At 37.7% G+C, this 16,180-nt stretch overlaps 1 protein-coding gene across 1 annotated transcript; it reads left to right on the top strand.

The window, feature by feature from the left end:
• The first annotated feature begins 359 nt into the window (after nt 1–359).
• Nucleotides 360–15,576, top strand: ACADM (acyl-CoA dehydrogenase medium chain). Its single transcript, XM_005495400.4, has 12 exons — nt 360–689; nt 3,889–3,988; nt 4,788–4,885; nt 5,006–5,075; nt 7,014–7,114; nt 7,201–7,281; nt 8,102–8,232; nt 9,315–9,423; nt 10,297–10,437; nt 10,516–10,611; nt 11,324–11,572; nt 15,281–15,576. The coding sequence occupies exons 1-12, from the start codon at nt 666–668 to the stop codon at nt 15,350–15,352; spliced, it is 1,272 nt and encodes a 423-aa protein (XP_005495457.1). The 5' UTR covers nt 360–665; the 3' UTR covers nt 15,353–15,576.
• Nucleotides 15,577–16,180: the final 604 nt, after the last annotated feature.

The raw sequence follows: 16,180 nt of genomic DNA, 5'->3' as shown, positions 1-16,180 counted from the left end.
AGGAATTCACAGAGATATCAATGGCTGCCATTTTTCTTGGTATCCTTGTTTTAATAAATCCCTAAATAACACTGCTGTGAAACAGTGAAACAGTACTATTCAAGAGCATATATTTTATTCACCACAGATAATTTCCAAAAGCATTGCTTTTCCTTTAAAATACAACTGGAATTAAGAGCATTTAGAAGCACATTTTAGGTAACTATCAATACAGTCGATACTTAAAACTCCCGTGCGCCAGGCCCAGCCACCCTCCAGTTCCTCCGAAACACGAGTTTATGATTCCCTGAAGCACAAATTACAGTAAAATGCTTACACGCGCTTTTCTGCTAATAGGTGAATGATGCAGGTGATTGGAACCAGCCCAGGACACTCAGCAAACAGGCAGCGAAGCAGCACAACCCGGGGCACGGACACTGCCCGCGTTCGGGCCGGCGGGCCGGGGCGGGCCGCTCACGGGGCACGGCGCTGCTCCCACGGGCCAGAGGCGGAATAGGAACTCGCCGGAGGCTCTCCTCGCAAGAGCAGAGCAAGGCCAGGGGGGGCGGTCGAGTCCAGGGCTGCCCCAGCGCCTCGGCCCAACGGGCGGGCCCGCGTGGCACCGCCCCGGCCGCCCGAGCACCGCCCCGCCGGAGCTGCTGCGGCTGCCGGGCTCTCCCGCCGAGATGGCTGCGCTGAGGGCGACGCGGGTGAGCGGCCAGGGCGGGTGAACGCTAGGGGGACACAAGACCCAGGCAGAGGCACGGGACGGGACGGATCGGACCGGACCGGACCGAGGCGCTGCCGGTGCTAGCGGCCAGGGGAGCCCGGGCGGCGGGGAAGGGCGGCGGGATCGCAGAGGGCGAAGGGCGGAAGAGGCAGGGCCAGCCTGCGTTCCGCCCGCCGTGACTGTCCGGACAGCTGCGGGCATAGGGGCTGCCCCGGTGGGGAGAGCTGACGGGGCTGGAATCCACCCGCTGTGCTGCTTTTCCTGCCTCGCAGTATTATCTGAGTTTATGGCCGTAATCCTCACGGTTCGAATGGGTATTGCCATTTGATGTTCTTCACTGGCGATACTGCACAGCCCTGGGGGCATGGGGCAAAGGCCGCGTCGTGCCAAGTGTGTCTGGCACCTCTCCATTTAACGGTGGAGACGGCTTCAAAACACCGGGATTAGAGTTCAGGGTATTTTATCCAATGCATTTCCTTTAGCGTACGTAGCTGTACTACGTATGTTATTTTTAAAAAATATGTATGAAATATAATAGTTGGTTTTCTAAAGTACAAACTTTCTACTGTATTGAACCACCAATAACCTCACAGCTTCAAACTAGAAAATTAAAACTATTCAAAACTCATTTAGCATTGCACATGCCTTTTTCTAGAATCCCCATTTCCAGAGGCATTCATGACTCTGAGTTACTTGAAAGGCCCCTTACAACCTCCTGGTAGCAGTGTTAGTTTGCCCCAAATTGATGCAGCTTGGCTGCTGGCCCTGAGTGTTGCTGTGAGAGTGAGGGAAGTCAGTGAGGGAAGAAGTCTCCATCTGAAGTTGGTATATTGTGGCTCAAAAGTAATGCTTTAGGCAAAGGAAGCCCATAGGGAGGAAATTACTATTTCAAGTTCAGCCTCCTGACATGTTACCCCCGCAACAAACTCTTGATAATTCTTTTCCTTTTTGCCCTGAGATACATGAGGCAGAATCAAAGTTAGCGACCCTTAGCTTATAGTTGTCCCACTGTTTTCTGTGACGTGCATCTTTTCAAACAGGTTCTATAGCTCTTTTGTCATCAAGGTAATAAAGAGATTGCATCACTTTTGTGAGTAGCTTTGTCATACCCTTTTCTTGGCAGCACATTCTTCCAGTGTTAGTCTTGCTATACTGATGATTGCATTTGTAATTGCCACAGAATTTATACAGTAGTGCAAGGAAATGCAGTAGGAGTTGTATCTGAACATCACTAGCAGTAGTTTGTCACTGAATCCAACTGTTCCTCAGAGTTAAGCAGTGGGAAAGATGACAAGCAGACAGATGGTGATCCAAATTTTTACATGTAGCAAACCCTTATCTTTTGTCATCTGATCAGTCATGCACCTTCCAGGTCTGAGTCCCATCTGTCCATATTTCTTGGCAGGGGTATTGTTGAGTTTTTCCAGAGTAATCTTAAGTGTTATCTTGCATACTATATTACAATAGACATAATTTCACTGGTTTAAATTTTACAGCTTCTTTCATATAGAGTATCACTTTCAGCATTAGTTTGAATCCACTTTTCCAAGCATAGACAAAACCTTTTGGTGGCAAAGCTATGCATTAGTCTATCAAGAGCTGCTCCTTAAAAAAAGAAAAGAAAAAAATTTCAATCATCTGACTTTTTTTCAACCTCATCTTGTCTTTTTTCCACATAAAACAAGGAATAAATAATTCTGAAGAATCAAGGTCTATCTAGATTTTTGTGGTATTGTTTTGGCTTTTAATATGAGAGGTAGCAGTAACAGAAAACTTAGCAAGATACTCTTTTGCAATGTCTATTGTTTCTAAAAACTTGAAATTAATAATATATTACCTACAGCAAAATGCAATCCTGAATTATTAATAAATTGACAGTACCAGCACAGTATGCAAATATGTCATAGCCTCTCCCTCTTCCCTGCCTGGAAGTGTTCCTTCTGCATTTCTTCACCTTTGAAGTTTATAGATGTTTTCAGTATCCTCTGGAAATACTTTTTTCACTGTGTTGATACCTATTATTGGCAGTATTCATCATGCTTCTTGAGCTGTGTTATAACCATCTATCATATAGCATTATTATTAAGAGCACAGTTTATCTACTATAACCTTTTTGAAAGTACTTGTTGCCTCCCCAGCTGTGTAACTTTCTGCAATGTCCTTGTCTTCTAGAGTTCCAGTAAAATTTCTGTGATATTTTTTGCATTACTATCAATATTTTTTTTTTTAATGCCAGGAAGTAAGTGACTGCTCTGATCACAATTAAAAAAAAAAAAAGAAGTCTACATTTTCACAGAAGAAAATCAAGAAGAAGCCTTTCCTTAGTGTTCAGGCAAATTTGGTTTTGCAATATTGATTTGGGCCATCCTAAAAATTATCCAATTTCATATTTTTCACTAATTTTCAAACATTTCAGAGATTCATAGCTCTTGAAGAGAGTAAACCATCCTCTTAAATTCAGACATGTTTTTGCACAGTATTAAGACATTATGAAAATGTAGCAACAATATTTGGGGCTCTAAACTTGAAAAAGCAGAGAAAGTATTTACAATGAAAAAGAATGAATTTGTGGTAAGTATTAGGAGGAAAAATAAACTTCAGATAGCTGTCTCTCCTGTTGGAGGATAATAATAATCACCAAGTGTCAGTGGCAGCAGCTTATTAAAAGAAAGCAGAGATTAGTGTAGGATATTATCAAAATATTCTGATATATTGGCTAATAGGTAGGTTGTTTTTAAAATCTTGCCAAATCTTAATGTAGGTAAGCATTGAGTAATAGGATATTCACTAGAGGGCCAGAAAATGAAGTTTGATGAGTGTGTGTATAAATGAGAGAAGTATATATTGTTGTGTCTCTGTGAACATAGATTTTAATTATACTTAATAATTTTTAAATACTCAATTGCTCAATACTTAAAAGTGCATGCAGCAGTACACTCATCCTTCGTCCCATTAAAGCCTGACATTCGTGGTAGAGGTGTCAGTTCATGTAAGTGCTGCTTGCCACAGAAGGAAAACACAATGTAGCCAGTAATTGTTTTATCACAGTAGTAATTGTATTTTACTTGATGTGACACGGTTTCTAGAGAGGGAGCCTAAAGCTGGGCTGCAGATAGGTTAGTAGCTTTAGGAGGCTTGAGCTGTAAAGATCTTACACCTCATGTTCCTTTCCTCTCTAGCAAATGCTTCAAACCATCACAGGGCATGGATGGAGGTCCTATTCTAGTAAACCTGCTCAAAACTTACATGTAGGCAAACCTGGAGCTGGCTTTAGCTTTGGTAAGTAGTACTGTTTTTGAAAGAAATGTAACAATAACGGGCAAATTGCAGAGTTAAAAAGAAATCATATCCTGTATTGTAGTTCACCGTGATTTTAAGATAAAGGTGTTTGTTCTAAATATATTTCTAGTAAAAAAAGTAGTTTGAAAAGCAAAGTAACTTTATTCTTAACTGAGGCAAGGCAGATATGTTTGTAGTGTTCTTAAGGTTTTCTTCTTTTTTTAACTCATGTCTATAATAAGTTTTTTTTATTGCCTGAGTGTTTTAGCTTTGAATACTTACCTCATATTGCTGTTTTCAATGTTACACTACCTAAAAGTAGTCATAGTTGAACTTGGTTATCAAGAAATGCAAAAAAAGAAATTTATCTTCATCTTGGCATATTATATATAATATATATATGCAAGCAAATTTAGAGGATCAGAGCTAGATGTTTGAAATTGAGTCAGGATCTTTGGGCAACCTCTGTATTTTTGTGCTTTTAATTAGCACAGCATTCTTCTTATTTCTTTTGGTAATACATTTTATGTTACACAGTCCTCTCTGCTTTGTTTTCAGTATTTTGTGGATGATTTCATCAGACAAGTAAGTGTGTGTAGGGGTTGATCAGAGAACAATAGAAGTTTTCTCCCAGGAGGAGGAGGAATCTGAACATTTTTGCTTCCTGGAGAGCCCCAAATAGTGGTGGCTTGGGTTATCCTGGAAGGATGCTCTTGTTTTCTTTTTTATCATAGTCTTGACAATTGGCAAAATGAAAGACAGCAGAGGATTTATGATCTTTTTCTCTTTTTTAAAATAGAACTTACTGATGAACAGAAAGAGTTTCAAGCTACTGCTCGTAAATTTGCTGTGGAGGAAATTATTCCTGTTGCTGCACAATATGACAAAACTGGAGAGGTAAATTCTACCATAGTGTAAGGGAAAATTTGGGGAAAACAGACTTTTATCTTAACCTGCATAAAATTTAAAGTTTTGGTTGTTATGAATCAGAAGATGATTTTACCATGTCTGTTTCAGTATCCTGTTCCACTTATAAAGCGAGCTTGGGAGCTTGGTCTTATGAATTCACACATACCAGAAAGCTGTGGTAAGTAAACATTCTTTTTAATCTGTAAAATGAAACAATGAAAAGACATTAGATGAGATTCCTATGTGTAATTATGGATTCTGTACTGTCGCATTAATAGTTGCATACTTGAATAATCTAAATTTAATCAGTAGGCAAGTTGACACATACAAGTGTGGTACTAGGTATGGGTGTAATCAGGAGACAAATTAGGCAGATTATGGTTTAGTAATTTATGACCAGATTTTTCTACCGTGATTACAGCTGCTTAATGTTCCCCTGGTGCAGTGTCAGCTGATTAGGCAGAGAAATTAGAAGGTCATGTTTTGTTCTAGTCTCTGACACAGGCTGGAGCAATTTAAGAGTTTATTCCAGAAGGACAGTTTTTCAGTTTAGATTAAGTGCAGTACAGCAGAGTCCTGACTCATAAGCTGTATGAGTGATACAGACAAACATGATATGCTAGAGAAGGGTTTTAGTGAAAGGAACTCATGCCTCATAAAGTCATTGAAGTTCTCTGAAGTAGCTAATAAATGTGTGAGCAGGTGATAGAGAATGCCTGAACTTCCAAAATAAGTTTTAAAGATCATCAGGTTTCATATTGGCAAAATTAGCAGCACAGCCTTGCTAGGTCTTGTGCTATTTGGGATGTCTATAAATAAATGGAGAAGGGCATAAATGCAAAGGTGATAGAGTTTGCTGATAATACTTAGTTATTCGGCACAGAAAATATGATCTGGTTCAGACAGCTGCAGGAAAAGGTCACAGAAGAGAATGAGAGTTAAAATGGCAATGTGATTCCAAAAAGAAAAAGTGATGCACATGTGAAGGGAAAGAATCAATCTGAACTTCACAGAGGAAAGGTGTGCTGTGCACTAAATACTGCCTCTCAGAAAAGACATCTTTGGATCCTGTGAACATGAGCATAATGCTCAGAAGTGGTCAAAACTGTAAAGTCTAAGGTCAAGAGGGACTCTTAAGAGAATGAATTAAAAAGAAGGCGGCATAATTATGCTGCCTCCTGAATGCAAATTGCACTTGGTTCTTTAAGTCATTATATAGTCAGATCCTTCCTTCTCAAGAGAGTATTAGGGAAATGGAGAGGGTTTCTAAAAGGATGACAATGAATATAGAAGTTTTATCTTCTGTGTGAGATGTAAACTCTATAGGAGAAATTACTAAAATGTTAGTGTCATGGGAGAATGTGAAAAGGGATTGGTGGTTCACTGTCCCTTTCAATATAACTAGAAGGCATCAAATTAGGTCAGCGGATGCTAGATTCAAAACAAGCAAAAGGACATGGTTCTGCATGCAGTGTGGAGTTAATTTGCAACTTATTGCCCCTGTAGGATATAGGTGCTAAAATTTGACAGAGATTCAAAAAGACACTGGTTAAATGCATATAACAGATGTCTGTCAGGGGTTGGCATAAGAAAGATACCAAAGAGTATTATTTCTTTGACCGAGGAAGTCACCTGAAAGTTCAGGAAAATATTTTTGAGGTAGTTGTTATTGTACTTGTATGTAGTGTTGGCCAGTTTCCCATAGTGTTGGCTTCTGTCAGAAACAGATTACTGCGTTGGCTGTCTACTAATATGGACACTTTTTTGTTCCCAAATGCTTTTGGCTCAGGGGCCCTTTCTCTGCTTCCTAGGAACTCTTAATTCTTGAATGTACAGTAGTAAGAAAATGTGAGTGGTACATTCATGCCACTTTGTGCAAGTTGTCCCACATTAATCAAACAATAACTCTGGACACATGACACGTAATTTTCAAATCACCTGTTACTCTTCTGATGAAGATTTATTTAAAAAGCTTGTGTGAGAATGCCTAACCAAACCCAGTACACAATCAAACGTATATGGAATAGTACACTTCCATAAGTATGTTGTGTAAATCATTAATATGAATACATTATAATTTAAATCCCCTTGAGTAACTTAAATACTTCAACCATAGGTGGCCTTGGCCTTGGCAGTTTTGAAGCGTGCCTTATTACAGAAGAGTTAGCTTACGGATGTACAGGGGTTCAAACCGCCATTGAAGCAAATTCCCTAGGGGTAAGTTCTGTCTTTTCTTACATCCCTTAAACTATAATCTCTACCCTTGAAAGAGCCAGATTAACAGTCTAAATATTTTTTTTCAGCAAATGCCAGTTATCATTGCAGGAAATGAGCATCAGCAGAAAAAATACTTAGGAAGAATGACAGAAGAACCAATGATGTGTGTAAGTATAACTGCTATACTGCAGAATGTTTCTAAACCACTTTAATTGTATTACTCCTTTTTTTTTTAATTCCTTTTTTTGCACTTTTTTTCCTCCTGAACACTTATATGTACTCACAACTTAGCCCTGTTTGATTTATATGTAAACAGTGACATTTACTGAAAGGTAGCGAACAGCTAATGAGATGCATCCAGTAAGTAAACAGAAGATATTAAATTATTGTCATCCTAATTCACTTACCAAAAATAATAGGGTTTTTTTTCCCTTTCAAGAAGGGTTGTAGATGTTTAAGAAAAATACAAAGTTTATGTAAGGAGACCCTCAACTTGAATGGGAATGACACTTGATTTGTGATCTCAAATATTACATAAATAGTACTTGTTACGTAGAAAGAAGTAAAGATTTGTCTGCAATGTATATCAATTTACAACTAAGCCTCCTAAACTGAACGACTCAGTGCTCGTATATTCAGACTTTAAAGATCCTCAGCTTTCACATCAGAATTTTTGATTCCTGGAAGTAGTAACTTAAGGATCACAGAATGTTTCTGTTTGTTTAAAAGCCAATTTTATGTATTATTATGAATTTATAAAGAAAATTAACCCTTACTTGGCCAGCTGTTGGAAGGGGGGAGGGGGCCAAGTGTAGGGTTGTTTTGGGGTTTTATTGGGGAGTGTTGTTTATTTGGTGTTTGGATATTACCATTGCAGTTCACTTAAACCTTCAACAGTTAGTTTGATGCACATAATCTGCATGAATTTGTAGCTGACTAAAGATAGAACTTTTATTCCACAAGAATTTGCATCTTAATTTCTTTTAGGCTTACTGTGTAACAGAGCCTGGAGCAGGCTCTGATGTGGCTGGCATAAAAACAAAGGCTGAGAAGAAAGGAGATGAATATGTTATTAACGGTCAGAAGATGTGGATCACAAATGGGGGGAAAGCAAACTGGTATGTTAACTGGTGTCATAGTTCTATGCTGTGTCTTTTCCCTACCCCTCCAACCTCAGTTAAATTCTTTAAAGACCAATCCTTTAAAAACCTATCTTTCAGACACAAATCTGAATGTTCTCTGTGTTTCAGCAGACTACATTTTAATCTCTGCCCAGTTTATGAGGATCGCTATCAGGATAGCATATAAAATGCAGTCTTGAGTGCTATGCAAAGCCTAAAAAGAAAAATGAGTGATGACATTATGACTCCACACTCAGTAATAGCCTCTTGAATCTTTCGGCTATCAAAATTAAATGTGATTCTACTAGAAACACCTCTGACTCCTAGTGAAGCTAGAAATGCTGTTATATTGTAGTGTTACTTTTTATTTTCTGAAAAGAAAACATTTTCCATCTGTCAAAGATTGCAGATATGTTTTGTGTTGTCTGGAGTGTGCTTTTACAATGTAAACCTCTTAAATCATGTCTTACATCATGTTGATTCACAACACACAAATTTCCCTGAATTCAAGTGGAAGAAACTTTATACATTTACCCAGAAATGGAATTTTCTTGTTATTTTCTTGTTGCAGGCAGATCACCCACCAAAGACAATCTGTCAGATTTCTTTTGACCTTACTGAATACCACAGAAGTGATTTACAGCTGTTTAATTTTTAAGAAAGATACTTATCTACAACTTATACTTAGAAAAAAAAATCAAGATCTTTGAAGTCAGATTATAACTTTTACATCCAAGAAATTATGTTCTAAGCATTAATTTTTATGTACATGCTATGAATAGGTTTCTTTTGTACTATATGGGAAGCTGTTAATATCATAAAGACTTACAATACATGGAAAGGTAGGGAATATTTGCATGTTGATCTGAGTAACTTTATGAAATATTGAATCTTTAAAACTTCTACTCTCTTGCTCCCCCTTATTTTATTTTCAGGATGGGCAAGAAAGAAAGGCTGTTAACTCACAGACAAAATTTATTATATGGTAGAAATGCACATAAAAATGTTTAAAGTGCTAGATAAATATATCTTGTTAATTGTGAAGATAAACTGCATCCATCTACTTTGTTTTACACTAGGTATTTTTTGCTAGCACGTACAAATCCAGATCCAAAAACTCCTGCAAGCAAAGCCTTTACTGGATTCATTGTGGAAGCAGATAGCCCAGGGATACAAATTGGAAGAAAGGTGAAGACTGTATTTCTTGTTTGACAAGTCAGGAACTGTTGTTCAGTTCTAAACCAACAATAAAACAAATGTACCACTAAAGAAAAGAGACTGTTACACAACTGAACAGTCTCATATGCTTATGTGCTTATGTGTGCTTGTGTGCTTATGTATGCTTATCTTTTAATTTTCAAAACATAGAGGAACTATGCATGAAACATAATTTTAAAGCTATTAATTCAAAAAAGGAATTATTCAGAATGGTCTAAAGTAAGATGACTACTTTGAACGTCTGCAAAGAGTCTTTGAGAACGAATTTATTGGCAGGTGCCAATAAATGAGAAGTAGTATGCCTTGAAAAATTAAGAAGCAAGCTGGACAATTTTGACCGCAAATACATATCTAGTGAGTTTTAATTTCAGCTAGTACTGGTCAAAGAAGACACCTTAGAGATACTGATGCTACTTCTCTCTTTACAAAAATTACTATTTTTAATAGTAGGTAAAACTGAATGTGCAACATTAGTCAAGAAATCTGAAAACTTGAAAAACTCATTTATTTATTCACTTGTAGTATACCTGTACTTCCTGCATATTAGATTCTTTCCTTTTTCCACTTGCATCTAAAAGATAGTTGAACTAGAAGAACACAAGAACACTGATTACAGTGACAGAACTAATTTCATATTAAGGAGAAAGTAAGATGCCCAACTTAGACAAGTTAAGGGCATGCTGGTCTGCAAATACAAAACTAGTATGTGTCTGGCACGTGGTAATTTTTAGATTAGGTGTTTTGGGGAAGAAAAACTATGCTTTGAGTGAACAAAAAAATGAAAACATAATGTACCTTTGAATAATCCAAATTAGTAGCACATCTGTAAATTTCCCACTTCAGGAAATGAACATGGGTCAACGCTGCTCAGATACAAGAGGCATTGTCTTTGAAGATGTGAGAGTCCCAAAAGAAAATGTATTGATAGCTGAAGGAGCTGGCTTTAAAATCGCAATGGGAGCTTTTGATAAGACCAGACCACCCGTAAGTATCAGGAAAAAAATAGGTTATAAAATATAGCAGGAATTTCTGATTTTTTATTCTGGCCTGTATTAAATTTAGGTAGCAGCTGGTGCTGTTGGATTGGCAAAAAGAGCCCTTGATGAAGCTACTAGATACGCTTTGGAGAGAAAAACCTTTGGGAAACCAATTGTTGAAGTAAGTGTGGGGGCAGACAATGCATAAAAGCTTATGTTTTCACAGATGTAGATGTACTACTACTGATTTTTCAAGGTTATTCCTTAATATTTATATATTTATAATTCCTTCATTTTTATATTATACCTCAGCCATTTTGTGGTTTCCAAGTATATAGGTTGCACTATAAGTAAACTTAGCTATGTGGTAACTTCAAGAGTTTTTGGTAATTTATCAATGATAGTAGGAAAAGCAGAAAGAAAACTCTGCCCCAAAGCTCAGAACTTATATACCAACTGGGCATACTTAAGTTCTTCAGCACTAATAAAGAGGGATCTTCAGGAAAGAAGAAAACATCTGAGGTGTGTGGAATAAGATATATTGTATTAGAGTACATTAGAATACCAATAGAATACATTGCCCATCATACCACTTACCAGATCTGAAAAAATATGAATAAACAACAAGAGAAATACCAACAAATAGGAAAAAACAACTTCAACTATTGTTTCATCAGTATTTAATCCCTATGACTAAATGGATTTGGAAATCGAAAACTTAAAGAGTATAATTCAACATACCTATACGAGAGCATGATGCATGTTCTGTATAACTTCTCTTGTACGACTTACTGAGTTTTTTGAAAAAGATCACTGCATTAAGAAGATTTTATCTTTCCTTCATGTCACAGAATTTTAAGCAGGCAATATTAACCTAGTTTATTTCATCACAGCACCAAGCAGTGTCTTTCTTGCTTGCTGAAATGGCAATGAAAGTTGAACTCGCTAGGATGGCTTACCAGAGAGCTGCATGGGAAGTTGATGCTGGTCGCAGGAATACCTACTATGCTTCCATTGCAAAGGCATTTGCTGGTGACATTGCAAACCAAGTAGCTGCAGATGCAGTACAGATTTTTGGAGGAAATGGATTTAATACTGAATATCCTGTAGAAAAACTAATGAGAGATGCTAAAATCTACCAGGTAAGTAAAAGAGAAAGTGGCAATGCATAGATTTTATACAGAATAAAGTAATGGCTACTTACTTCAAATCATGATGTGCACATATTAAAAAAAATAATTTGAGAATTAAAGCAGTAATCCTTCCATTTAAAGAAACAATCATTCAAATCAGGAAATTACTTAATACTAAAGTCATTGCACTTGATAAAAACTGAAACCGCTTAAGAGAAATAAATTATATTTTGTGGGTTTTGGGTTTTTTTCCTCCCTAATGTGGTAACTCGTTGCAATTCTTGGATTGTCAATTTTGAAGTCTTTGAATTCTTAGGGAAAAAAATCTTGATCAAAATACCAGTGCTTGCTCTGGGATTCTGTAAGTAGAAGTGGTTTACATATCATACTGTTCTTGAAAATCTCTAGAGATGCAAAGCTTTTGACCATCTGTCTGTACCCTGGACTGATGTCTTTTTATAGTTCAGCTGTCTTCTTAGCCTGAACACTAAAGCAGTTTCTTACCCCAACGACTTATGAGGGAAGAGGTGTTTTTTGTTTGGTTAGGGTTTTTGTTTTACCTTTCCATTAAACTTTCCATTTGAAACTTTGGTATTAAAAGCTGTGTAGAATGCTGGGGCTGATGTATGAACAGTATTGGGTATCATGGTTGTGTAGTTTAAACCCAGCTGGCAACTAAGTTGCCACACAAGGAAGCTGCACACTCCCTTCTCCTTCCTCCCTGCTCCTGAGGGATGGTGGAGAGAATTTGGAAAAAAAAAAAGTAAATCTCATGCATTGAGAATAATTGAAATAAATTTAATAATAATAAGTTTAATAATTGAAATAAAGTAACTTATAATAATAAAAGAGAGAGGCAGATAGGAATAGAACCCAGGAAGAACAAGTGATGCACAATAAAGTTGTTCACCACCTGGTGACCAATGCCCACCTCGTCCACCCACGGCAATCAGCACCCTCCTGGTCAACTCCCCCTAAGTTTATGTACTGGCTGTGACTCTCTATGGCACGAAATGCCCCTTTGGCCATTCCAGGTCAGCACTCCTGGCCATGCTCCCTTCCAGCTTTTTGGGCACCTCCTCTCTGGCAGATCACAGGAAACTGAAAGTCCTGTATTTCCAGTAAGCACTACAGAGCAAGAACTGAAACATGAACATGTTACCAACACTATTCTCACAAAACACAGCACTGGACTGTGGTAGTGTGTTGCTAAGTTTTTTTTGGGGGAATAACACAAGAATAAAATTGGGGGAATAACACAAGAAACTTAGCAACACACTACCACACTGGACCAGCTACTAGAAAAACTATTAACCCTATCCTAGCTGGAAATATGACATGTAAAGTTATTACCTTGCATGTGTTGTATCAATAGAAGTGTGACAAACTAGAGTGACTATCCACTTTTTTAACAAGACCCTTTTGTACTCATATTTAGCCCATAGTTCGCTGTAGTCACCCAGGTTTTTTACTGCAGTGTTACTGTCAAGAAATTATTCCATGTCATGTTGTAACTAGTATATTGGCATATACTATGCTGCAGTTCTTAATTCAGCAAGAATATTTTAATTTCATTCAGCAAAACCAGTAATCTTCATTGACATCTAACACTGACATTAATTGTGACTAGATAAAACATACCAAAGTAGATGATTTCAAGAAATGCACATAGACCATGCCCTCTAATGATTGTTAGGTATAACAGCTGTCAGTCCAAGATTCTAGGCAGTTAATATTTGTCTTACAGGTGACTCCAAAATGCAAACTAATATTGCCACTAGCCAAGAATTTATTTTTCTCAGTTTAAGGAAAGACAACTGCTATGTTGGTATCCAAAGGTCCCTATAACTAACTTCACTTCTGTGAGTGAGGAAATGAATGACTAATTGAAATCTATGATTGGGATTTTTTTCCTGTCAAATTGCAAGCTTTTTTAGAGAATGATGGTGCAAGGGTTGAAACTCAGATTGATTGAGACTGATTTGACAAAATTCCATTATTACGTAGTTTTTTCATTACAGTGATCTAAATGCATGGCTAAGTAGGTTTGTTTTTGTAATTAATCAGATTTAGTATTAAATTTTTGATGACTTGTCAGTTCCATTTCATCCCCAAAAGAATTCAGGAAGGGGTTTTGTCTTGCAATCATTTTGTCCATGTCTCTTGATTATATCTTACACTTCACTGTGCTTTGCTGTGTTACTGCTCAATTCCAGATGGTATATATTTTTGGCCATACATTGCATGCAGAAAAACTTGATTTTTCAAATTATCTTTCATATGTTGATGTTTTTTGGTATTACACAATCCTTTTATTGTGTTTACTGATAACATTTTTACATATCCTTACTGTGCCCTAGTTTTGTCCGGGTAGAAATCTTGGCTACTTTGGTAAAAACTCTTAGGTTTGGAAACTCTTAAATTTGGAAAACTTCCTTTCTTTATTTGTCAGAGAGTCCTAAAACTGTTTCCATCAGTTTACAAGCCAAAACCTTTCCTGTAATTACTTAATGAGATTGTGAGTTGTGATATCTTTGATTGATTTCCATGGCTGTGCCCATCAGCAAGTGCAAATGTAGTGCAGTAGGAACAGTTTGGTAGACTGCAGGAACAGCTGCTGAGACTGACAGCTGCACTCTGAGCAGTTTGAGCAGACCGAGTTCATAGCAAGCCTGTTTCGTCCCTTGGAATGTGTGTCCCTGACAGGCATCCAGCTGTTAGGGTCCAGGTGTAGGCTTGTACCATTAGGGCTTGTCTAGGGATTGGTGAATGTTTAGTATAGACAGAAAGCAGAGCTTCTATTTCAGTTGGTTTTAGAAGGCACCTAGTATTCACAAAACACAGTCTGCTCAGTGGACTGGATCAACACAGGGTAAGCAGCAGCAGAGAATTCACCCTGGGAATCAACAGCTTGTTCTGAACCAGAACACTAATGTGAACACAGGTGATAGGATTCTTATTTTTTAAATGCTCTTTAAGTTTCCTGGAAAGATTATTCCTAGAGGTGAATTTGCATGATTTCCAGCATTTTGCCAAACCAAGTTTTGGCAGAACTGGGAGCTGAAACATTAAAATCTCTAGACTATGTTGCCTCAGCCCTTGCATTACATTGCAGTATGCCTGTGGAGAATATGTCCTCCTTTGGCTTTAGAAATTTATAGGTGCTTTTTTGTCTATTTTTGACTTTGCTGCCAGCAAACAAACAGAAGAGAGGGATGATGCAGGCTGTTTCTAGAAGAAAATGCAAGAATAAAGAAAACCACAAACAAAACTGTGTGGGAGAGAGTACTAGTTGACAAGAAGCAATAGAAATAAATGGATCAAAGACAACAGACCTTGAAAGGCTAGTTAAAGAAAACACTTAAGGACAAATCATCTCTTCCCTTCTATCCATGATTTCAGATCCTACTTCGAAAAATCTCAATAATGTATTTTCTTCCTTAAATAAGAGGAATGTTGTCACCTATTTTCATAAGAGCCCTACTGGCTTTAGATAGGTGTACCTGAGAGAACAAGACTTTCTCAGTATCTGGTATGATTTACATTTAATTTAGCCCACTGTGATTACTCCGGTACACTGGAATTTCCTCGGTTTTCTTCTGTCTTCCTGCACATCCTAATCCACACTGGATTAGGGCCATGGAGGTTTACAAATGTATACCTGTTAAAACCTTTTTAAAAATCACCCAGTAACATTATTGCAATTCTTCTTTTCAGATTTATGAGGGAACTGCTCAGATTCAAAGGATGATCATAGCTCGTGAACATGTTGGCAAATTTAAGGCTTAAAGAAATGTATAAAGTGTGTCTGGTGCTGCTGTAGTGTTCTGTGTTCTTACGGAAGAAGATTTTAGTGTATTTCTCAATAGAATTAAAAAGAGATAAAATTCCTTCATAATATTTTTATTCTGTTCATTATTAAGCACTGATTCTGTTCTCAATATAAAATAAGATAATCAGAATGTAATTTTTGACAGTCAATGCTGCATTTCAATAAAATATTTTTAAGAGAAGTGTGGCTGGTTTGTATTAATTTTGCTTGTCATATCACACTTTCACTGGACAACTAACCCAAAATACTATTTCTGAAGTACAATAATTGCTGTATTTCAGTTTTTCTATGCTCTTGCCCCAAGCAGCTGAACAGCCATTCCAGTTGAGCAGCAGGAAAGCCTGCATTGCTACTGTCTGTGTGTGTCTGTGCTGGGGATTTATATACTAGTCAGATTCTGGCCTTTACACTCTGAAGCATGTACATATTAAATGAGGATGAATCACTTCAAATGAGAATGTGTAGCTTTCCCTTAACAATGACTTACAATATGTTTTTTATTTAAAACCCAGTATATTTAAACACAGAATCAGAGAGTATGCAGAGTTGGGAGGGACCCACAAAGACCATCAAACCAACTCCTAGACCTGCACAAAAATCCCACTCTGTGCCCAAGAGCATGGTCCAAATGCTGCTTGAGTTCTCGCAGCCTTGGAGCTGTGACCACTGCCCTGGTGAGCCTGACCATTCTCTGGGGGAAAAACCTTCCCGTAATGCCAAACCTAAACCTCCTGACTCAGCTCCAACCATTCCTTCAGGTTCTGTTCCTGAGCACCAGAGAGATG

Source organism: Zonotrichia albicollis, chromosome 8, assembly GCF_047830755.1.
Source record: "Zonotrichia albicollis isolate bZonAlb1 chromosome 8, bZonAlb1.hap1, whole genome shotgun sequence".
NCBI classification, from domain to species: Eukaryota; Metazoa; Chordata; class Aves; order Passeriformes; family Passerellidae; genus Zonotrichia; species Zonotrichia albicollis.
This window is presented reverse-complemented; position numbering and strand designations above follow the sequence as displayed.